A 24,861-nucleotide genomic window follows, 5' to 3' on the forward strand; every position below is an offset into this window, starting at 1 on the left:
TTGCTTAAAGCTGTACTCTGTAACTTTCTTAATACCATTGACTGAGTTAATAGAGCCTTCCTGCTTGTAGTGTTTACACGCAACATTGCTGCAATTGTGTTCGTTATATTAACATTTTATTCACACACACACACACACACACACACACACACACACACACACACACACACAAGGGGAAAAAAGTTACATTGTGGAGCTTTAACTTTAGTTTTAAGTTCTTGTATAATGAAATACTTACGCTCTGGCTTCTCTCTGCCATAACAAAACGTACAACAAGGACTCACAATCCCAAATCCACATACAAACACTACAGACCTACATAGACGAGTACACTCATACAGTTTATACAAGATAAGATTACATCATACACAATAACGGTGTGCTGGGCATCAGCTGTTCAGCCACCTGACTGCCTGCGGAAACAAAGTGTTCATGAGACGGCTGCTGTGAGATTTGATGCTCCGGTAGGGTTTTATTTTAGATGAGAGGAGTGAGGCTACAACACTAATGATACATCCCAGGTGCATCCATGTGATGTTTTCTTTATCGTTAGAAAAGAAAAACAACATTCTTTTCCTCCTAGTTAAAGACAGCAGAAATTTCAAAAAAATAGTGCATAAAAAGATCTGAATAAATAAATCCTAAAAAAATGAATGAATTAAGAATTCCCTTTTATACATTACACACATAAATTATGTTTTGGTCTTTTGCAGTGAGTGGAGTTTTATGTTTTACTGCTGTTTTTACCGTCCTGTGTCAAACCCACACAGTGATACAGCCCGTCAGAACACACTCAGTGGCACAGCGATAAAAGTTTGAAATTATCATGATATTGATTTGAAGTCATATAGCTCAGCCCTACTCTCTTGATTTATTGAGAGTGCAGCTGGCATTGAAACACCATGCAAGGGTTTCCTGATAGTGTATGTGTACTTGTAAAGGGCTTGGATGTCTGATATCTGTCCCCCAGAACCAAAACACTCAAATAAACCAAATGTAAGTCATCATTAGGTTTAGTGTTCATTTTTCTTCGTGCTGGATGGATTTTGTACTGGATGTGAGAGTTGCTGAGACCAGATATGGACGTGTAGCACATATTTTGCCATGTATATCCACCACCAATAAACTTCTATGAAGAAATCGTGTGTGTGTGCGTGTGTGTGAGAGAGCAAGAGACGGAAAGACAAAGGCGGCTGTAAATGGTTACATATAAAAAATATATTTGCAGTTTACTGTACAATGGGTACATTGTTGTGAATAGGACAAGGCATTGCATTATGCACTGAAATATGACTACATTTCAAAGACCAAAGAGTTACGCAGCTGCTGCTACTGTACAACACCTTGAGGGGGTTACAGGCGGTCCCCAGCTACAGTAAATGATTGATAGTTGGAAACCAAAGGGAGCCTTACGCACAGTGGTGGAAAGTAACTAATGTACTCAAGGTCTCTTTCTTGAAATCGGCTGTCATATATCGTTGTGGTTTTCACACTATACGATTGATCGGTCCTTGACATGAAAACGTTTTTAGAACCTCTGGTACACAGTATCATGTTGACAGTATATATAATAGTCCCTATTTGCTCCACTAAATGTGAAGACATAAAAGCACCCTGAGGCATTTCCTGTCCCCAACAACAGCCCACATATTTCTTAAGTGATGCAAGTCACACTTTGGCAGCAGAGAACCATTCCATTTATAAGTGTTCATCAGCAAATAAAGCAGGCGAAACACCATGACTTGTTCTCTCTCTCTCGCTGAAGCACCAAATAGAAACCGTTTTTAGGATGTTTCCTGGATGTGTCACCTGAGCTGAACCAGATCCCTTGGATCTGATACTCAGCCATCCGTGTCGGAACTGGCTCTTAACCTGTCCATCAAAGGAGCAACTGCCATTTAATTTGGCACACAAACCTGAGAACACTCACCTAGACAAACCTGAGAACATTCACCTAAACAAACCACTAACAAGACAGCTCAGCATATTGTTGCCGTCGCATAGAAACCTCACATGTCCAAAGATTCAAAACAAAAATTAAAAAAAATAAAACCTTCCAATGGATTCAATGTGGTTTAGTCTCAAGCTCTTGGTTAATCATTTTCATTGATTGAATATTTTATATAACCCACAGACACACTTTGACTTTAACATATTATTATTATTATCATTATTTAAAAAAAAATCTATCAGATCTACAAGTTTTGAGCTTGTACAGCTGCTATTTTTGTGTGACACTGCAGTATGAAGAACTAGGGCATTCATTTATGAAAAAAAACACAGAGGTTTCTGCCCGACAGCCACGACTGGGATTACCGCCGCTGTTAGGAAACTAAACCGTGTGCAGTCACGCCTAAAACAGCTGTTGGCAATACATGCATACTGTCACTGTCGGGTGGAAACCTTGTATGTCCAAAACATATAAATTACTTTTCAGAGAGAAGGAAAACAAAACTGTGTTCCAATGGAAATGGTAGTTATTATTTAGTCACAATTATTTAGTCCATTTTGGAGCCAATAGAGCAGAGCGCACTAGCGTTTCAGACGAGATAGAAGCATGCACAGAAGTGTCCCAAATGCGGGAAGTCCTGCAATACCAGATTCTGAGGTTTCAACCAAATCTCCGCTGTTCTGGGGGCTTGAAAAGAGTACAGTTTTGTGATTACGCGGAACAGCTGCTGCAGAAAGGGGGGATACATGTCCATCACAGTGAGGCCATTAGCTCGGTGCTGAGTTCAGCATGTGGTAGCACGTTTCTATGTCCTCCAGGAGCAACGTGACTTTGCAAAGTCTGTGTCTTCTTTCTCCTCTCTCCTTTCTCCTCCTTTTGCTGGTGGGCATCGTGCTGGTCGACGTGTTCCTCCTCTGCCTCTGATTGGAGCGAGATGACAAGAGATCAGTGTGTTTGGTTTAGTGCAGTGGCCCAAATAATTGTCAAAACACTTCACCCATGTTCAACCTATCTTCATATACTGTGTCTCATAGGAGGGCAGAAACCCGCCTACCAGTGACATCATCACTAGGCAGGTTTTAGTTTAAAAACTTTATTTTATTAGAGGGTGAGGGGGAGTGTGTGTGTGTGTGTGTGTGTGTGTGTGTGTGTGTGTGTGTGTGTGTGTGTGTGTGTGTGTGTGTGTGTGTGTGTGTGTGTGTGTGTGTGTGTGTGTGTGTGTGTGTGTAGGTTGAAAAGTGGTCCTTTGAGTAAACACTAATAGTAGTAATAATAATAATAATGCTTAACATAAAAATAAAAAGGAGGAAAGAAAATGTTTTGATGTATGTTTGTGTGTTTACCTGTTTACAGGTACAATTTAATGAGTTCAGGACCAGACCCTGGAGGGTTTCAGTCTCACTGAGCCCCAGACGTTGCATTTTGCAGGTCAGTCTGTGGATGGGAACGACCTGGTTCAGCGGAGGAAACAAACAAACAAACAAACTTCATTCAGCCTGTGTTTCCAGAAACAAGCAGCCAGAGAAGCGATTAGGCTGTATGATCACACACACACACACACACACACACACACACACACACACACACACACACACACACACACACACACACACACACACACACACACACACACACACCAGCAAAATGAGCTAACAGCACCAAAATCGGTGTAACCTACATACAGTACATTGGCTATTTGAAAATAGCCAATCTACAAGCTCACAATGCGGCGCGGACGAGACACATTGTGAGCTTGTTAGTCGGCTATTCTCTTGCCATTCTCGGCGTGCGGCACCATCCCGCGTCTTAGCATAAATGAGGCTTACTTTAACTTACTTTTCAAATGTTATTTTATCCATTCATTCATTTAATTACCCTATATTCCAATATATATGTGTGCACTGCCAGGAACTTAAATTATAAAATGTAAACTTGGTAAAACTTGTTTAATCAAAACTGGTGCTCACAATTCAACACAAACAATATATGACTCAAGTGGAAATACTTGAACTCAATAGCTTCTCCCTAAACAAATACTATTCAAGGAACAAATTCCTAATGTGTTCCTTATTAGTCATCAGTTAGTATTAGCATTAGTTCCTTTAGTTAGTCCATTTCCACGTTCCATTCCTGTGATACAGACTCAGACTGCAAGAAAACTTGTGCAAAACACCTGGTCATAATAATGTCATGTAAAAACACCAGGGGGCACTGTAAACTCCTCACTAGGAAAGTAGAATAGGACGGTTATTATAGAATGCCAAACAATAGGTAAGAGTAGAAATAGTGACATGATCACAGAAAATCAGTTCATCTGCACAATATTATTATTATTATTTTTTTTGTAGTTGGTTGTGTTTCATAATCTGCAGATGCTCTTCCCTCCAAATTTCTCAGAGACTCAGCTGCCTCCATTGCTCCAATCATTGCTCACATAATAAACCTCTCCATCAACCAGGGGAACCCGCAAGATTTCAAACTAGTGAAAGTAACCCCTCTGTACAAATAAGGAAGCAAATTAGACCCCGGCAACTACCGCCCTATTTCTATTCTTAGTTCTATCTCGAAAGTTATGGAAAAAATAGTATATGAACAGGTTGAAAAGCATCTAGCTGAAAAAAAACCTAATTCCAATCTGGCTTCAGAACATCTCATTCCACTGACACCTGCTCTATTTGAACGACCACATCAAACATGAGGTGGACGCGGGCAAATACCGGGCATGGTAATGCTGGACCTCCAAAAGGCATTCGACACCTTAAACTTAAACCACTCAATACTGATTGATAAGCTGAAAGCAATTGGTTTTCCAGTGAACTGGATGCAATCCTATCTGGAGGGTAGACTAGAGAACAAGAGGTGGAGGTGAACGGAACCCTGTCCTCTGCCCCTCCCAGTGAGCTGTGGCGTTCCGCAAGGAAGCATACTAGGGCCTTTAATGTTCCTAATATATGTGAACGACACAAGCTTGTGACTGCAATTTGTTCTTGTTTCGCGGATGACTCGGCTCTCCTGGTCTCGGGCAAGGACAAATTGCAGGTTGAAAATAGCTCTGAACTCGGGTAAAATCTGCACCTGGCTCTCGCTGATAACAAACTATCCTTTGGGGCAGTTGGTGAGCACTACTTTACCCACTTTAAACCCCATTCATTGTTCAGGGGAGTCCCTCAGGGCTACACTAGTGTCTTTTCTGGTTTCGCTCTACATTAAACATCTTGGCTGAAACAAGCTTACAAGCTTACAACAACGCTGAACCGTGTTACTCACCGTGGCGTCTGAACAGTTTGCAGGCTTGTGTTTCATTTCTCTGCTGCAGTTGGCGATGTAACGTGGGTCTGCTCTGATATTCGTCTGGAGAGAAACACAATCATTTTAACCACTTTTCCATTATTAGAAATGTTGGATATTCAAAAATAGCAGATCTAGCTTGTACATCTGCTTTTTTTGCACATTTTTTAAAAAAATTGAAAATGTTTGGAAATGTTTTAATAAACACAAAGCTTATTTTTTCTTTGAAAATACATTACAATTTGGGGGTCCTTGACATGAAAAGGTTTGAGAACCACGTGCTCTGAGCTCTAATACATTAGTCATTTGTGAAAGCGGTGTGAACACAATGACATTTCTTTCCTTCACAGATTCTTTAAACGGTACTTCTGCTTGAGTGTAAGGCGGGGCCGGCCCAAATAAACAAAGTCAACATTTTGGTTTCGGGCCCCTAACCAATATTGTGTGACAGTCTTTTATATTGTGTGCTATTTTATTTATTCAAATATATATATATATGTATATATATATATATATATATATATATATATATATATATATATATATATATATATATATATATATATATATGTATATATATATATATTTCTGTGCCAAATCTTGCTGGCGGTGGCCTGGGGGTATAGTTTTCAACCCAAAACAGGGCCCTGTATAGACTTTTTGTTCAGGGTCCCCAAAACCCTTGGGCCCGATAAGCCGAAACCATTCGAATAATACATGTTATGGCTTTCATAGTATTACTGACATATAAAATAAACTCTAATACACAATATAGCCTTCGTACTGTTATTGACACATAAAGTAGTGTAATAGTAATAGTTTATAAAAGTAGAGTTACAAGTATTTGATAACCCTCAAAGCTGGGATAATTGTTCCTTAAATTAACAATAATAAAAAAAACATGCACTGTCAAACACATCTATCAGCACATGGTCTAATGTTCAATTCCAGATATACATACCATCAACTCTTTGATGTGATCCTCAATAAAGAACTTGAACTCCGCGCTGATGTCTGTAATTCTCTTCTGGCTTTCACAGGATAGAGCAAGACGTAGGAATAGAAGAGAAATTGTAGTGCAGAGAAGAGGCTGTGTGTGTGTGTGTGTGTGTGTGTGTGTGTGTGTGTGTGTGTGTGTGTGTGTGTGTGTGTGTGTGTGTGTGTGTGTGTGTGTGTGTGTGTGTGTGTGTGTGTGTGTGTGTGTGTGTGTGGGTGGGTGGGTGGGTGGGTGTGTGTGTGTGTGTGTGTGTGTGTGTGTGTGTGTGTGTGTGTGTGTGTGTGTGTCAGAGAGAGAGAGAGAGAGAAAATAATTACAAAACATGCATTAACCACTTCAGCCTATATTTGAACTTTGGCTATTTAAAAATAGCTGATCCACAAGCTACAAGCTCACAACAACGTGTCGCGTCGCATCGTGAAATGATTCCATGTGAATCCTTTAGCTAAGAATGTGCCTGAAGTATTATGCTAGCCAGTTTTGTCTAGTAACTAATGTTATCACGTTATGTTTGATAAACGACTACATTATTATATTTTTTGACTTACCTCTAACCTGGGGCAGGTTTGAGAAGTCATATTTTTATGGCCCAAATTGTCATAGATGCTTACTCATTTCAATTGAAAGACATTCTGAAATAAGGGGGGATGTTTAGATTTTACTGCTGCTGCAAAGTGCTGCTGCCTGCTGTAGGCCCACTGCTATGCGCTTGTCTTGTTTACACTTTTATCCTTATGTAGATATATTATGTACTTGACAGCTAAATGTAATATGTACACTAAACACTTGCGTATTCTAGTAGGGCTTTATCCTTGCCTGTATCTTATGTGACACTTGCTTTGGTGACGTAAAACATATGTTTCTCTTATTATGCCAATATAAAGCCCCTCTGATTGAACTGAACTTGAGGAGAGAGAGAGAGAGAGAGAGAGAGAGAGAGAGAGAGAGAGAGAGAGAGAGAGAGAGAGAGAGAGAGAGAGAGAGAGAGAGAGAGAGAGAGAGATCAAACCAGTTCATTGAGTCCATAGGAAAACAATGCAGTGAGGTGTTGGTTCTCTCTCCTGCATAAGCCTGCATAAGCCTCTGTGAGACAATAAACTTATAATAATGGGCTTCTAGATCTGCTGTTTTCAAAGGATTTTTATACATTTGGAAACTTGTCAGATGGGATATTGTGCATATTAATGAGTACTTTTACTTTTAGTACTTAAGTATATTTTGATGCCAATACATTTGTACTTTTACTCAACACAATTTTGAATACCAGACTTTTACTTAAGAAACAAAGTATTTCTACATGGTGGAATTGATACTTTCTCAAGTAAAACATGTAGTACTTCTTCCACCACTGTACATGTTGATGCCGGTGGTGAGATCAGATAAGTTAATCGCTTTCCTATTCCTGTAAATCCAGACTCTATCGGTTTCCTTTTGACCATTCAGTAGATCATAATGTAGGAATTCCCCCTGCCTGAACACAAAGCTATATAAATGGCTCCATGGTTTCAGTGTCTGGCTCACAACACTACAGGAGCCAGGGCCACTGGAGCTCACTGACACTCTGACAGCCAGCACTTCACTCTTTGATGGTAAGATTTCCAGTGGTGGAAAAAGTACTATATATTTTTTTAAACTTAAGTAAAAGTATCAATATTGCAATGTAGAAATACTCTGTTACAAGTAAAAGTCCGGAATTCAAAATGTACTTGATAGTACAAAAGTATTGGTATCAAAATATAGGCTACTTTAAGTAGCAAAAGTAAAAGTACTCATTATGCAGAAATCTTCCATTTCATGTTTTCAAAATGTATACGATCATTTGAAAATAGCAGATCTACAAGCTAACAATGATTGTGAGCTTGTAGATCTGCTATTTTCAAATGGCCAAAATGTATAGGGTTGAAGTGGTGTTGTTTGTTATGTAATAATAATCAAAATCTACAAAGTACTAGTAACTAAAGTTTTCAAATAATTGTAGTAAAAGTACAATATTGTCTCTGAGATGTAGTGGAGTACAAGTAAAAAAAATAATGACAATTGTTACAGTACTTGAGTACAAGTACTTAGTTACTTTCCACCACTGAAGATTTCTATAAATACCACAGGTCTACACTACAGAAGAATATATAGGTCAATGTTGGCGATTATTGTCTTTTTTAATAGGTAGTCTATCCTATTGACTTACAGTTTGAAGCTGATTACATATCTATTCAGTGCGTCACAGAGCCTCATAGTATTTGCAAGCCCTGACACATGACTGTCATATTATATGACAGTCATGGATGAACTTCAACCTGGTGTTTGCACGATTATATTTTAAATATAAAATGCTTACCCCATGTCCACGGATGTTACAATTATGGACGGGCCCTCAGAAGTACCCGAATCTTTCGTATTGTTCAATAAAAAGCATTTTAATCCGATTCGCGGCCATTTTCACCGTATTTTCGTCACGCGCTCCTATCGGTTATAAGGTGTATTGCACTCTGTATACGTTATAACTCTATGAGGAACATGTCCACCAATCGGATTAAAATGCTTTTTATTTAACAATACTGAAGATACGGGTACTTCTGAGGGCCCATACGCAATTTTAACATCCATGGCCATGAGGTTATCACTTCACATTTGATATCTGAACGTTTATGTAGATGTACGGGCTAACAAGGGAGAAAGCGCAAACACCAGGTTGAAGTTCATCCATGACGGTCATGACAGATGACCGTCTTGGATCCATGGTGGCTAAGTATTTGCATTGAATAATGAACTTACCATTAGGTCATTCTTGATGCATGTTCGCTGCGGTGAAAAAATCTACAAGGTGCCACTCCAGGCATCATCATGGCACAGTGTTGCACCACCCACGGGCATGAAGACTCCAAGCAAGGGATCTCCAAAGATCTTCTCTCTGTTACGCACACACTTGCCCACAGGGACTACAGTATATAGATCTGCTCCACAGGAACAGCAGCTCTGCAGTGACATTAAATAAGGTTTCACTTTCGTCTGGACTGGAGACTCACTCTGTATGACCGGGGGAAAAAAAGAGAACCGGATCCCGGTGATCAAAGATATGAAGTGTGTTGCTGCAACACTTTGATTCCTGACAGACTGTAAAACCACACACACACATCAGGAATGTCACTGAGAGAGGGAGTTGACAGCAGACAGGAGCTCCTAGCCTCCTGCCTTACTTACACTGTTGATACATTGTAGACAGTGATGGTGGAAAGTAACTAAGTATATTTACTCAAGTATTATACTTTTGAGGATATTATTTTAGTTTACTGGAGTGTTTCCAATTTAAAAAATCCAATTAAAATGTATTTATTTTTTTATTTTTTTATAACTTTTTTTTATAAGTGTCTTTATAGAAGTTTCACATTGACATGATTGCACAGATGACAGTACAAAAACAAAAATAAAAAGACACATTTATGCACCACTGACAGACGGCAGGAATGTCACTGAGAGGGAGTTGACACAGCAGACAGGAGTCTGCCCTTTACACTGTTGATAGATTGTGGATTATACATAATCCATCTAAGTAGGCCTACTTAAAAGTATGCTGACTGATTTTTTCAAATACCTAATCATTTTTTCAGTTAACTACAAAGTTTTGTCAATTCTAGTTATAGTTATTCCCTTAGTTTTAGTTAAAGGGATATTTCACTTTAAACAAAAAAATGTTGGGTCATTTTATCATCTACTCAGGCTTTTGTCATAGCCCCCCAGACAGTTTTAAGTTGCTTAATTCAGTATTTAGATATGTGATATTAATTTTATCAGACACGCCCGCTTCCTATACAAACCCATTATAACTTCAAAATCCATTTTTAACATGTTAGAATCTAACATGTTAAAAATGTGACTCACCAGAACCAAGGACGGGTGTTTTTGAACAGTTAGATTAATCAAAAACACCCGTCCTTGGTTCTGGTGACTCAACCTGCCCTCCTAATATGTGAGGGGGGCCGTGTTTTTTCGATTCATTTTATTTAATTATTTTATTGTATTACTTTTTTTTCATTTCCCCCCAAAAATATTAAAAATAAATGAAAAGGGTAATTGAAAAAACACAGTCTCCTCACGTATTAGAAGGACAATATCAGTCACCAGAACCAAGGACGGGTGTTTCCGATGAATCTAACATGGTTAAAATAGAGTTTGAAGTTACAATGGGTTTGTATAGGAAGGGGGCGTGTCTGATAAAATGAATATCAAATATCTAAATACTGAATCAAGCAACTTAACAACTGTCCGGGGTGCTCCCAAAAGCCTGAGTAGACGATAAAATTACCCACATTTTTTTTTATAGGTAAAATAACTTTGTAGAACCCAGGGACCTGGGTTCAGTATCTGCGTGCTGGTTGTGGTGGGCCTGGGCCAGTCTTGTGGTGGTGGGCCTGGGACAGTTTTGTGGTGGTGGGCCTGGGCCAGTTTTGTGGTGGTGGGCCTGGGCCAGTCTTGTGGTGGTGGGCCTGGGCCAGTTTTGTGGTGGTGGGCCTGGGCCAGTCGTGTGGTGGTGGGCCGGTGACCGGTCTTGTTTAAAAATCATTTTTGTTCCAGACAATCCAATCCAATCCAATCCTACTTTATTTATTTATAGCACATTTTACAACTCAAGGTTTCCAAAGTGCTGTACAGAACCAAACCAAATACACTGGGTATGCTAAAACACAGAAAAACAACTGCAAAAAGATACAGCAAAATAAGAAACAAAGAAAAACAACTAAAGGAGTCTGCCTGTGGTGGATTATGAGGTCAACACACTATCCTGTCAGCTACTGACATACCCCCAGCTAAACTGTTGCACTTTCCAGTTCTCATTTTGCGGCTAGATGAATTCCAGTATAAATAAACTGTTTTTTTAATGTATTATATAGATTTTCACCAGTGGTGGACCGTAACAGAGTAAATTTACTTGAGTAGCCTACTGTACTTAACCCCATTAAGACCTGGAAAGCATCTGTGTCATTTTAGATTTTTTTTTAGCTAAAATGCATTATTTTACACTTTGGCTATTCAAAAATAGCAGATATACAAGCTCATAGCGTGTCACTTGGTGCCGTGCTATGAGCTTGAAGATCCGATATTTTTGAAAAATCTTGAAATTTTGTGCAAATCTTTGAATATATATATATCTTTTAAGCAAACATTTTTATCTCAAATTGTCACTTCTGGGGGTCACCAGAACAAAACATTTTGAGATGGGGGTCCGTGGCCAAATACAGATAATCTCCTAGAAACTACTGTCAAAAGTCAAAAGTACCATATTTGTCTTTGAAGTAATAAGTGTAGTGCAAATAGGGGTAATTTAGTGATTCATTATCAATAAATTAATATTAATTCAATTATATATATCACCAATTAATACGGGTCAGTCTCATAAACTCTGAAGGATTTCAAATGCTTGGCTGAGGCAGGGTCATAGATCATCCAGCAATATACAAAAGACAAACGACTTTTATTCCGAATCAAGGAACTAAAATGCTTATGCCATATAGGCAATCTTAATGTTCCAATACAGCCATACAAGATGTAATATCTGCTGTGGTCCCTGATTAGAACTTTATGTGCTAAATATGGTATACTAATTGTTGTGAGCTCCTAGATAGAAAGAGATAGAGAGAGGGGAAGATATAAGGGCTGAAAAGAAATAGAGACAGCAGTTTAAAGAACCCTGTCAATAAGTTGATGAAAACAGACCTAATACACGATGGGAACAGACCTTTGATTGACAGGGGTCACTTCTCAAGTAGCGTTCTGGGGCTGTTGGTCTTCGTCCACTGCCAAGTAGAACAACTTTCTTCAACACTCCTTAAGTGCCACCAAATCTTCACTGTTAACAACAGTCGTCTTTATGCTGATATAGCATTAGAGTCTATCACGAAAGTGTAGCTAGAGTCCTCTGTGAGATATTGTTGATTTAGAGCAAGTACCCCTCACCCCAAATTAACACCCAAATGTGATTCTCTCTCTCTCTCTCTCTCTCTCTCTCTCTCTCTCTCTCTCTCTCTCTCTCTCTCTCTCTCTCTCTCTCTCTCTCTCTCTCTCTCTCTCTCTTTCTCTCTCTCTCTCGACTTTCCTCTGATGTGATGAAAGGCACAACTTTGATTCCTTTGCAGTAGATAAACACAATATTGAATGACTGGAAAATGTCAATGAATTTTGTAGTTCCCATTCAAATTGAACAAAACTAAAAATACACCTAACTGACACTAAAACGAGACAAGACGAGACAAGACTGAGTCTTGGGCATGAGGAGATTTATTGTCCATTCCAAATACCATGTGAAATTCAAGCCTCTCCCTGTAATTTGCTGAAACACAGGAAGGTATGTTTAGAAAGAGAGGAGGCAAGAGAGAAATCTGAGCCCACAGCACTAACTAATTAACTCAACCTAAAGTTAATTCCCTTACAAGGATTTATTCATTATATTCAATATTCTCCCACTGTAACTTAGTGTCACACATCTGGTTCCTATTTAAAAAGAATATTGGCAATATAATGAATTATGATAATCAAATGACAATAAAAAATATACCTTCATGCATAAGTGAGAGTATGATAAAGAGTTATACTTAATTATATGTGAATGTTGACAAATATAACAGCAAGCTTACACAATAGGACACATAATAACCATTTGTTTAATATGGATAATAGCAGTGGTGTAAAGTAACTAAGTACAAATTACCTCAAGTACTGTACTTAAGTACAATTTTTAGGTACTTTTACTTTACTGGAGTATTTCCAATTGTCCATACTTCTACTTCACTACATCTATCTAAGTAAAATATTTTACTTTACTTATTATTTACTTATTTTACTCCACTACAATTATTTGAAAACTTTAGTCACTATTACTTTGCAGATATAAATTATTACATTATAAAACATACATTAACCACTTCAGCCCTATTTTATGCCTAGGCTATTTGAAAATAGCCGATCTACAAGCTCATGACGCGTTGCTATTTTCAAACATTTTAGTACTTTTACTTTTGGTACTTTAAGTACATTTTCGTATCAATAGTTTCGTCCTTTTACTCAAGTACATTTTGAATTCCGGACTTTTACAAAGTACAGTATTGATACATTTAGGTAGGGTAAGTGATATTTTGGGGATTTTTTTTGTTTGTTAAAAAGGTAAAAGTACTATATTCTGATAGTAATCATTGATACAGAGCGTTTGTTCGGTCACAGGGGTTTCTCCAGCTAAGTAAAGAGAATATAGTACATTTTCAGGTAGGTGAAAAATGTACTATATTCAATAGCCAATCAGGAGAGAGCACTGAAAATGCATTTTCTGTTTAATAAAGAGCTGGAGAGACATGGAGACTCCTTTTACTGAACAAACACTCTATAGCAATGAGTACTATCAGAACATAGACCCATTTTGCAATTATTTGAATAATTGCAAATCACTTACCCTACCTTTAAGTAAACAATTTGAGCACTTTTTCCACCACTGGATAATAGCTATGACCGTATGAGGAGTGCTTGAGGAGCGATGATCTGAAGGTCATAGGCCATTTGGTTGGAAGTGGTCCACTCCCTGTGACAGCTGACTGTCACACCCTGCAAATGTACTATATTCTGTTTACTAAAGAGCTGGAGAGACCCCTGTGACCGAACAAACTCTCTGTAGCAATGATTACTATCAGAATATAGTAGGCTACTTTAACCCTTTAACAAAAAAAAAATTAATTACCAAAGAATATCACTTACCATACCTTTAAGTACAGTAGGCGACACACCGACTTCAAAAGCTCAGAGAACTTTGAACTATCCTCCGAGCAGGTCGCTTTCAGACGGTCTTATTAACTGCCTTATATTCTCTCTTTTGTGTAAACTTATTCAAAATACAAAGCCATTACCATAAAGTCGTTGTATTGTCTTTTTTATCTCTCAAGTTTTTACTGGTTAAGTACATATTTGTATACCTTGGATTATTGATAATTAACCCTAACACGTGTCAATCATGAAACTGGGCTGCCAGGCATAGCCACATTATGCGTGACCATTACGCATCCATATGCACAGGTCCAAATGAATCACATACGCTCACGTCACACTTAATGACTTCAATGATTATGAGTTGTAAATTACGGTTATAAATTGGTCATTCATTGTAAACTACCTGTCTCGTGTAGTTCTATGAGCAACACGCACACGCACACGCACACGCACACGCACGCACGCACGCACGCACGCACGCACGCACGCACGCACACACACACACACACACACACACACACACACACACTGAAAGCCCTCTGTAACAAGTTTGTTTAATTGTTCGCTGAGACGGGTTAAAACAGACTGATATGAGGTTAATTTGTCTATTTAATGTATTATTATATTATTATCATATCGCTCTATTCAATGCTCAGTTATTTTTTGTCTTTAAAGGGGTGTAATACGGCCATGGTGAAGGCAGCCTGTGTGGTACTGTAGCTGGGTGGGTGCTGTCCGCTGCATGGGTCCATTTGGTTGAGTAGTTCTGTCACGCAGTGTTGATTTCGTCGACTAAAACTATGACGAAAAATGTTGGTCGACAACGCGGCGCAGCGCGACGCGTTGTGAGCTTGTAGATCGGCTATTTTCAGCATGCAACCAAGTGTAAAATCAGCCATTGCGGCGCCATCAAGGCACCGCCAAAATACATTTTAGTCGACTAAATCAACTGTAGATTTAGTCGACTAAAATCTTATGATATTTTGTTGACTAAAACTAGACTAAAACTAAAACATTTCAGAATTACTAAAATATTGTATTCAAAAGGCTATGATGACTAAAACTAAATCAAAATGTGCTGTCAAAATCAACACTGCAGGACCTTGCCCTCCTAAAACGCCCATCACTGGGTGTTTTAATATGGGACAAAGGTTAATAAGGACATGACACATTAAAACATGTGACAGGATGACTCAATGACTCAACAAGGACTGATACTGACACACATGAGGGGCTGATATGGAATGCTGCATGTTTCTGTGCACTTTAATTCTTTGTTTTCATTGCTTGTTTTGTTTGTTTGTTCTGTTTTTTGTTCTGTGTTTTTTTTTCTTTTTACGTGTCTGTTTTTTGTTGATGTTGACGTATTTGTATGTTGTTATATACCGGAGAAAATGTATAAAGTACTAATCAAAAAATATATAATTTAAAATGTATTTTTAAATGGCCAAAATATATATAGGGTTGAAGTGGTTAATGTATGTTTTTTAATAATAATAAAAATCTACAAAGTAACTAGTAACTAAAGTTTTCAAATAATTATAGTGGAGTAAAAGTACAATATTTGTCCCTGAGATGTAGTGGAGTAGAAGTAAAAGTATTGAAAATTGGAAATACTCCAGTAAAGTAAAAGTACCTCAAAATTGTACTTGGGTACAGTACTTCAGTAAATGCACTTACCTTACTTACCTTCCACCTGTGTGTGTGTGTGTGTGTGTGTGTGTGTGTGTGTGTGTGTGTGTGTGTGTGTGTGTGTGTGTGTGTGTGTGTGTGTGTGTGTGCGTGCGTGCGTGCGTACGTGCGTGCGTGCGTGCGTGCGTGCGTGCGTGCATGTGTGTACTAATTAAAGTCATCCATCAGCCTGTGACAGCCATGCCAGTAAGTGTTGCATGCTGGAAAGTGAAAGGCGTACAAGCGTAACCATGACGACCATGTCCATATCACATACCTCCCCCGGTGGAGGAACATTTCCTCTCTGATTTCCTGCTTGGCTCTGATCCAAGTTTATTTATTTTTAGATACTTATGACCTTCACTCCACCACATTATTTTCAAAGACAAATATTGTACTTTTGACTTTTGAGTGAAATAGCAGATCTACAAGCTCTCAACGCCTCGCACTGCGAGGCTTTGAGAGCTTGTAGATCTGCTATTTCACTACATTTCTGGGAAGGGTATGGACTATCCCCTCAGGCCCTATTTCAAATATAGTGGAAAAAGGAGATCTACATGCTCACAATGCTGAACTTGTAGATCCGCTATTCCACTATGATTGATATTTTTTGGAACATTTCTGGAAAGTATTTCTAATACAGCAATTGCGTTGTTATTAAAATGAAACTGAGCTTTTAAATTTGTACTTTTGAATACTTAAGTTTAAAAGAAACAGCAAGTAGGCATACTCCAGTACTTTAATTTAAAAGTACTGGGGTGGAGTATGAGTGCTTGGGGACAATGGCAGGGACATGTGCTTTCTTCATCTCTGTTGGGTCTACAAGAACACTTTCAATTTCAATTTATTTTCCAGGCTCTTTTTTCCCTCCTAGGTCAGTGGCTCTCAACCGTTATGTCATGGACCACCCAAATGCAGTGGTGGAAAAAGTACTCACATGTTCTACTTAGGTTTCACTATGAATTGAGTACAAAGGACCCAATGGAAACAAGCCAATTCATATCGGCTGACCTTGTATTGAACTGTACTTTCATGTGCTTTTTTCTGCAAACTTCTGATAAAGACATAAAGTACTCATAATTTAGAATGTCCCACACTTTCTACTTTTGGTACTTTTAAGTACATTTTGAGTATTTTTGAGTATTTTTACATTGCAGTATTGATACTTTTTTTGATTGATTGAATACTTTTTTGAAGTTTGCAAGTTTGCAATTCATAGTGCTCACAATGCGTCGCATTGTGAGCTTGTAGATCTGTTATTTTCAAATGGCCGAAATCTACAGTATATAGAGCTGAAGTGCATGTATGTTTTGTGGTAATAATCCAAATCTGCAAAGTAACTAGTAACTAAAGTTTTCAAATAATTGTAGTGGAGTAAAAAGTACAATATCTGCCTCGAGATGTAGTGGAGTAGAAGTAAAAGCATAGAAAATTGAAAATACTCCAGTAAAGTAAAACTTCCTCAAAATGGTACTTCAGTGCAGTACTTGAGTACATGTACTTAGTTACTTTACACCATATGCCCAAATGAATATGTATGTATTTATCTTTAAAATGTTTTTTAAAAAATGGTTCCAAAATGTTTCAAGATTCTTTGAAAATAGCAGATCTAGTAGGCCTACAAGATGTGACACATTGTGAGCATGTAGATTGGCTATTTTCAAATAACCGCGCTGTATATGCAGTATAGCAGGGGTCTTCAACGTTTTCAGCCCAAGGACCCCCTAGCTGAGAGAGAGATGAAGCAGGGACCCCCACTATATTGTATAAAATTGTTTTTCAGATAAACTTTTTTTTGTTTACGTGGTCTGCTCTTTTTTCCCTCTACACCTATACCTCTTTGCCAAAAATAGCAGATCTACAAGCTCACAACGCCTCGCAGCGCGAGGCGTTGTGAGCTTGTAGATCTGCTATTTTTGGCTAAAGTTCTCCTCAGAAAAGGGATGCTAGGGTTATAAGTGGATAAGGTAAAAAAAAACATATCACACAAAGATTTGGCGGACCCCCTGTAGTAACTCTGAGGACCCCCTAGGGATCCCGGATCCCCTGTTGAAGACCCCTGCAGTGTAGGGTTAAAGTGGTTAAACTGTACCAAAGGATGTGGAGATCTACATGCTCACAATGCTGAACTTGTAGATCCACTACTTCACTATTATTGATATTTTTTGGAACATATCTGGAAAGTATTTCTAATACAGCAATTGCGTTGTTATTAAAATGAAAATGAGCTTTTTAATTTGTACTTTTGAATACTTAAGTTTAAAAGAAACAGCAAGTAGGCATACTCCAGTACTTTAATTTAAAAGTACTGGGGTGGAGTATGAGTGCTTGGGGACAATGGCAGGGACATGTGCTTTCTTCATCTCTGTTGGGTCTACAAGAACACTTTCAATTTCAATTTATTTTCCAGGCTCTTTTTTCCCTCCTAGGTCAGTGGCTCTCTCAACCGTTATGTCATGGACCACCCAAATGCAGTGGTGGAAAAAGTACTCACATGTTCTACTTAGGTTTCACTATGAATTGAGTACAAAGGACCCAATGGAAACAAGCCAATTCATATCGGCTGACCTTGTATTGAACTGTACTTTCATGTGCTTTTTTCTGCAAACTTCTGATAAAGACATAAAGTACTCATAATTTAGAATGTCCCACACTTTCTACTTTTGGTACTTTTAAGTACATTTTGAGTATTTTTGAGTATTTTCACATTGCAGTATTGATACTTTTTTTGATTGATTGAATACTTTTTTGAAGTTTGCAAGTTTGCAATTCATAGTGCTCACAATGCGTCGCTTCACGACGCATTGTGAGCTTGTAGATCTGTTATTTTCAAATGGCCGAAATCTATATAGAGCTGAAGTGCATGTATGTTTTGTGGTAATAATCCAAATCTGCAAAGTAACTAGTAACTAAAGTTTTCAAATAATTGTAGTGGAGTAAAAAGTACAATATCTGCCTCGAGATGTAGTGGAGTAGAAGTAAAAGCATAGAAAATTGAAAATACTCCAGTAAAGTAAAACTTCCTCAAAATGGTACTTCAGTGCAGTACTTGAGTACATGTACTTAGTTACTTTACACCATATGCCCAAATGAATATGTATGTATTTATCTTTAAAATGTTTTTTAAAAAATGGTTCCAAAATGTTTCAAGATTCTTTGAAAATAGCAGATCTAGTAGGCCTACAAGATGTGACACATTGTGAGCATGTAGATTGGCTATTTTCAAATAACCGCGCTGTATATGCAGTATAGCAGGGGTCTTCAACGTTTTCAGCCCAAGGACCCCGTAGCTGAGCTGAGAGAGATGAAGCAGGGACCCCCTCTATAATGTATAAAATTGTGTTTCAGATTCAAACTTTTTTTGTTTACGTGGTCTGCTCTTTTTTATACCTCACCTATACCTCTTTGCCAAAAATAGCAGATCTACAAGCTCACAACGCCTCGCAGCGCGAGGCGTTGTGAGCTTGTAGATCTGCTATTTTTGGCTAAAGTTCTCCTCAGAAAAGGGATGCTAGGGTTATAAGTGGATAAGGTAAAAAAAAAACATATCACACAAAGATTTGGCGGACCCCCTGTAGTAACTCTGAGGACCCCTAGGGGTCCCGGCCCCCCTGTTGAAGACCCCTGCAGTGTAGGGTTAAAGTGGTTAAACTGTACCAAAGGATGTGTTGTGAACCTTTTACAATATTTTGTCGCTGTCAGACAGAAATTTAAGCTATCTCCATATTGCAGCCTTTGTTGTAAATTAATGTAGTGAAAATAACAGATCTATGTGAGCTTGTAGATCGTCTATTTTACATTTTTATTCTGTAGTTCATTGACTTGGCTCTCGATAGAACAACTAACACTGTAGATAACTGATAAATGCTGTTTATCTAAACAGTATTAGCTAGGCTACTTTGGTGCTATGATAGGTTTGTTTACATTGGCATTTTGTAAACTTTGGAGTAAAACTGAAACTAAATCTAACTCTATAACTATTTAAGAATGTACCAGTGAGGTAAAGTAACTAAGTACATTTACTCAAGTACTATACTTTTACTTCTACTCCACTACATCTCAGAGGCAAATATTATAGGCCTGCTTTTACTCTACTACAATTATTTGAAAAGTTTAGTTACTAGTTACTATTGTAGATTTTGATTATTATTACAAAACATGCATTAACCACTTCAGCCCTATATACATTTCGGCCATTTGAAAATAGCCGATCTACAAGCTCACAGTGGGTCGCGATGTGCGCATTGTGAGCTTGTAGATCTGCTATTTTCAAATGGCACGTGCAGGTGGTGTGGTGAGCACATCAGTGTCCATGTCTGTGTGTTTAGCACGTGTTCTTGTGTGTTATTGCTTAATCATAGAATTGTTGAATTATTATTAAGGAGAAGTGACACTGCAACAATTATATTTACTAGACCATACCCGGTCGGCGCAGCGCATCCGTGGGGGGATATACGCACATGATCTGGCAACCCCGGAGGCAGTTCGTCCCATAGCTGGGCAGGCCCGTAACCATGGCGACATTGTTTGACACATAAACGCTAATAAGAAGCTGAGATTTGATGAAATTGAAAAACGGGCTTCACAGTTAAGTTCAGATGGTAATGGTCAATGGCTGTGTGCAAAATCAGAGCAATTGGTCCAGCCACTGAGGAGAACCGGGTAGCTTCACGTACTCACGTACTCACCTACGTACTCACCACTACGCCCTTACTAGAATTATAGTAGGATAACACAATTTACCAGTCCTGACATGATGCAATGACCGTCAAACATAATGTCTTACTGTAAGTGTGTGTGTGTGTGTGTGTGTGTGTGTGTGTGTGTGTGTGTGTGTGTGTGTGTGTGTGTGTGTGTGTGTGTGTGTGTGTGCGCGCACGCGCGTGCGTGCGTGCGTGAGTGCGTGCGTGCGTGCGTGCGTGCGTGCGTGCGTGCGTGCGTGCGTGTGTGTGTGTGTGTGTTTGTGTGTGCGTGCGTGTGTGTAAAACAAAACAGTTAATACAGAATGACCTAGGATCACAAACTGCAATCCAACATTACCATCTAGTGGTCATTGTTATGGACCACTGCCTGCCACAGCTGTTGCACAGTGTGCTCAGGACAGCAGGGGTCTTCAACAGGGGGTCCGGGACCCATATTAGGGGTTCCTCATAGTTACTACAGGGCCACTACAAGGTTACCACCCAACAGAGACGATATTTAAGGGTTTTATGGACCTTTATGGATGAATGCCCCCCCCCCCCCCCCCCTGTTATGTATTTTGTATTTTGTATTTTGTATTGTCATTGTTTTACGTGTGGCTGCAGCTGGGGTTAAAGCCCAAAACAAATTTCCTTCGGGACAATAAAAGTTTACCTTACCTTACCTTACCTTAATGGTTGGCCTCTTTTTGGTGATAGCCTACCAGCTACCCACGATGTTCCCATTGTTGTTGCTTCTTGGTTTTGATCATCTGCAGGAGCACAACCATATATGACTTATGAGGAAGTTCAATCCGTCACAGATTTCCGGCTCATCATGGGTTTGATAGTTGTTCATACCAAAACTTATTGGGCAACATCAATACTTATACAGTATATACTTATTGCTTCAGAATCTCAACAGAAAAACAACATGTTGACAGTAATGGCAGAAATTGTGACATCAGTGCGTGTGGGGCATCAAGTGCCTCTGTGACCACAAGGCCATATCATTTATTTTTTATTTTTTTATGCCAAACTGAAGGGCCATGGTTGTCATGGCCCTCATGGCCCCGGTGAAATTCCTTCTCTGCGACACACATATGCTTACCTTCCGATATGGATCCACTGAATTATTGTTAAATCTTTCATTATTTAATCAGTGAAGGAGGAACATGTTTGTATGAATATGTTTAGAGCCAAACAGCTGATTAGCAGTTGTAAAAAAGGCGATTATGTCACTGTGTCCTAACGATAGATGGGCTATCTAGGTCGCTGGCTTATAGGTGAGTGCGTCACACTTAAGCCTCGATGATGAAGGCAATACTGGGTCCCAAAATGGGAATGTAATGTTTGACCATTGCCAGGTCAACCAGGAAGCTCACATTTTAAGATGCGGTAACTCAGTGGTTCTCAACCTTTGGGTCAAAAATAATTTGGGAAACCCCCTAAGGGTCCTGTCTCACTCAACAGTAAACAAACCAACATCTACTTATATAATCGAGGAGTGACTTCCGCCCCCCCGCTGACGCTATACCCACAGCTCTGTAGGCGACTAAACACAACGCCGACACACCACATCTCGCCAACACAGTAGCCACGGCGTGTGCGCAGAATTTACGGGTGGCGTAGGCCACCTATCATTGCTCACTACACAGTTTCCACGTCGCAACATAATTTATTCCACTCACCACATTACGGACAAAACGGAAGGTGAAACAGTTTCGTACCGTTTACCGTGCGCACCACCGACACCAAACGGCGACGGGTTTTTTATACTATGTCAATTCGAAAATAGAGGATCTACAAGCACATAACAAATTGTCAAATTAAGGTCTTTCTAAAAGCCGCTCTATATACTCACAATGTGTTATGTGCTTGTAGATCCTCTATTTTGGAATAGACATAGTATAAAATTGGGTTGTATTGGTTAATGTAAATCTAGTAACTTGTCATGGAGTAAAAAAAATACAATATTTTCCCCTGAGATGTTGAGTAAAAAAAAATACAATATTTTCCCCTGAGATGTTGAGTAAAAGTATTGAAAATGCACTTACTCAAGTAAAGTAAAAGTACCTCAAATTGCACTTGCGTCACAAACGCGACACGTTGTGAGCTGGTAGACCAGCATTTTTTGTGTAGAAAAAAGCAGTTCAAGTGCTGAGCCAACTCGAACACAGTTTACTAAGTCTAAAGGGTTTAAGTGGTTAATGTGTTTACTTTAATTTGTGTCTTTATGCTCATTAATGCGTTTAATCTTGTTTTCCTTCACAGATGATGAGCTTCAGGATGAAGGTCTAACTTGGGCGTCAACTCTTTGTTTATCTGTGGCTATGTCTGTATGTATAAAAATCAACGTGATTTTTGAATAAATATTTGGAATTTTAAAAACTTGTGTCTGTTTTGCATGCAGGAGATGCACATAATCATTGAATGAACAAAATGACATCTACAAGCTCACAACGCCTTGTGAACTTGTTAGTCAGCTGTTTTAATGTTTACAAAGATAATAATCGGTCATTAATCATATTGATCGCACAGTAGTCTACTTTCTTTTAATTTGTTTGGACGATTGTTTAAAAATGGTCTAGCTGACTTTCTTTTTTCACATTGCATTGTTTTGATTTACATTTAGTTCTCATTACAAGGTTGTCTTGGAGGTACCAGTGTCTGTCCACTAGTTCTCAAAGTGTGTTCCGGCGACCCCAGGGGTCCTAGTTCCAGGTGGTCCCCAGCAGAATTGAGGTAATATAGCATCAAAATCAGTTTAACCACTTTAACCCTATGTCAGCTATTGAAAATGGCACAAATATTTTATTTTTTGAATATTTTAACAACTTTAAATTTGTAGTGGCGTAAAAAGTACAATATTTGCCTCTGAGATATAGTGGAGTAAAGGTATACTGAAACTGGAAATACTCCAGTAAAGATGCCTCAAAATTGTACTTAAAGGTAGGGTAAGTGATATTTTTGGGTTAAACCAAAAAGTATTTTGTTAAAAGGTTAAAGCACTATATTCTGATAGTAATCATTGCTATAGAGTGTTTGTTCAGTAACAAGAGTCTCCATTTCTCTCCAGCTCTTTAATAAACAGAAAATACATTTTCTGGTACTGTAGGTGTCAAAATCTCAGCCAATCAGGAGAAAGTGCCCATTTTTAAGCTTCATTTTTATAGTGTTCCAGTTTCAATTTTGCCCTTGTAATTTCTTGGTGTCATCACTTCCCATTTCACTTGTTTAATCTATATCCTGATTGAGTTCTCTATCCTGATTGGATAACATTGGAAATGAAAATGAAACTGAAAAGAAAATGCATTTTCTGTTTTATAAAGAGCTGGAGAGAAAAGGAGTCTCCTTTTACTGAACAAACACTCAGAATATAGAGCTATTTAACACTTATTTTAACCAAAGAAAATCACTTAACCTACCTTAAGTACAGTACTTGAGTAAATGTACTAGTTGCTTTACACCACTGGTTTATGATGGCCTCCTAATGTGTCTTATAGTATAGCAAAGACACTTTGCAGATGAGTAAGGCTGGGCTGCCGTTAGTGGTCCCTGTGGCTTTCCTTGTGGTTAGACTGCCATCCTGTGGAACAAAACGGCACTAATATGACAAGTGAACTCAGAGCATATTAGTTGGGTCATTTATGGCACTTCCGTGACCGCGGAGAGCGAAGGTCCGTTTCTCAATGGATTTGTCATCTAGGAGGGTTATTAAACAAATTTAGCCGGGGTGTCTTTTTTAAAACGGCGGGGAAAATTTGTGGGAGACCAAAATCCAAAATGGCTGCCGTGAAAATGAACTTTTTAATGGTTTGACCTACAATGATGCACAATACATGGTTTCAGAGCTTATTTTAGTCAAGGAATACATATATGGTGTTAATATAATGATTTGACCCATTGTCGACCTTCAAATGCAAGATGGCTGCCAATTATGAGCTCCAAAAGGGAGTTTTTTTCAAAATCGTCACAGAGCCTTCATATTAGGCTCAAATGAAAGCTCTGCTCATGATGAGTTGAATAATATACAGTATAAGTACACAGAAGTAATCTCTGAGGTCAATAAAGTCAATGTTTGTGTGTAAACAGCAGTTGCTGATTTGCGGTTTCCCATTAAATAGGGTAGGCTACTGAGAATATGGTGTCCAGTTCATCCCATCACATTTTCATAATGAACCAAAAAGTAATTGTGCAGTATAGCCTAACATAAAATAGTATTCTGTATGCAAAGCTAGAAAGGTTAGTTGCTTGAGTTGATTTAAAGGTCAACTCATTTGTCACCCTTATTTTGTATTATTGATCCCAGTGTTTCCTGTCTAGTTACTTTTACCTGCCTTAACCAGCCTTGTAATTTTGTCAGTGTTTCCACCTGTGTCCTCCTAGTCCCCCAGCCTATCCCAGTGTTGATTGTCTGTTGAGTTTGCCTGTGTCCTGTTAATCCCTGTCTATTTAAACCCTGTGTTTGCATTGTGTTCTTGTTGGTCTGTAGACCTTTGTCATGTGAGGTTTTTAGTCGTTGTTCTTTG

At 38.7% G+C, this 24,861-nt stretch overlaps 1 protein-coding gene across 1 annotated transcript; it reads right to left on the reverse strand.

The window, feature by feature from the left end:
• Window positions 1-2,455: 2,455 nt before the first annotated feature.
• Window positions 2,456-9,534, reverse strand: LOC311039151 (uncharacterized protein). The gene is made up of 5 exons (XM_084048802.1): window positions 9,009-9,534; window positions 6,201-6,329; window positions 5,219-5,302; window positions 3,295-3,402; window positions 2,456-2,871 (listed from the first exon to the last, which is right to left on the reverse strand). Exons 1-5 carry the CDS (start codon window positions 9,009-9,011, stop codon window positions 2,719-2,721), a joined length of 477 nt encoding a protein of 158 aa, XP_083904928.1. The 5' UTR covers window positions 9,012-9,534; the 3' UTR covers window positions 2,456-2,718.
• Between the last annotated feature and the right edge of the window lie 15,327 nt (window positions 9,535-24,861).

The sequence above is a fragment of the Gymnoscopelus microlampas genome (assembly GCF_963454915.1).
Source record: "Gymnoscopelus microlampas genome assembly, chromosome: 22".
Classification (NCBI taxonomy): domain Eukaryota; kingdom Metazoa; phylum Chordata; class Actinopteri; order Myctophiformes; family Myctophidae; genus Gymnoscopelus; species Gymnoscopelus microlampas.

What these genes read in the sequence shown, in the direction of transcription:
- LOC311039151 (XM_084048802.1), bottom strand. An exon ending in ATCACATCAAAGAGTTGATG is followed by an intron (nt 5,303 to 6,200) that starts GTATGTATATCT and finishes GTTTCTCTCCAG; the next exon opens with ACGAATATCAGAGCAGACCC. An exon ending in TAAATTGTACCTGTAAACAG is followed by an intron (nt 2,872 to 3,294) that starts GTAAACACACAA and finishes CGCTCCAATCAG; the next exon opens with AGGCAGAGGAGGAACACGTC.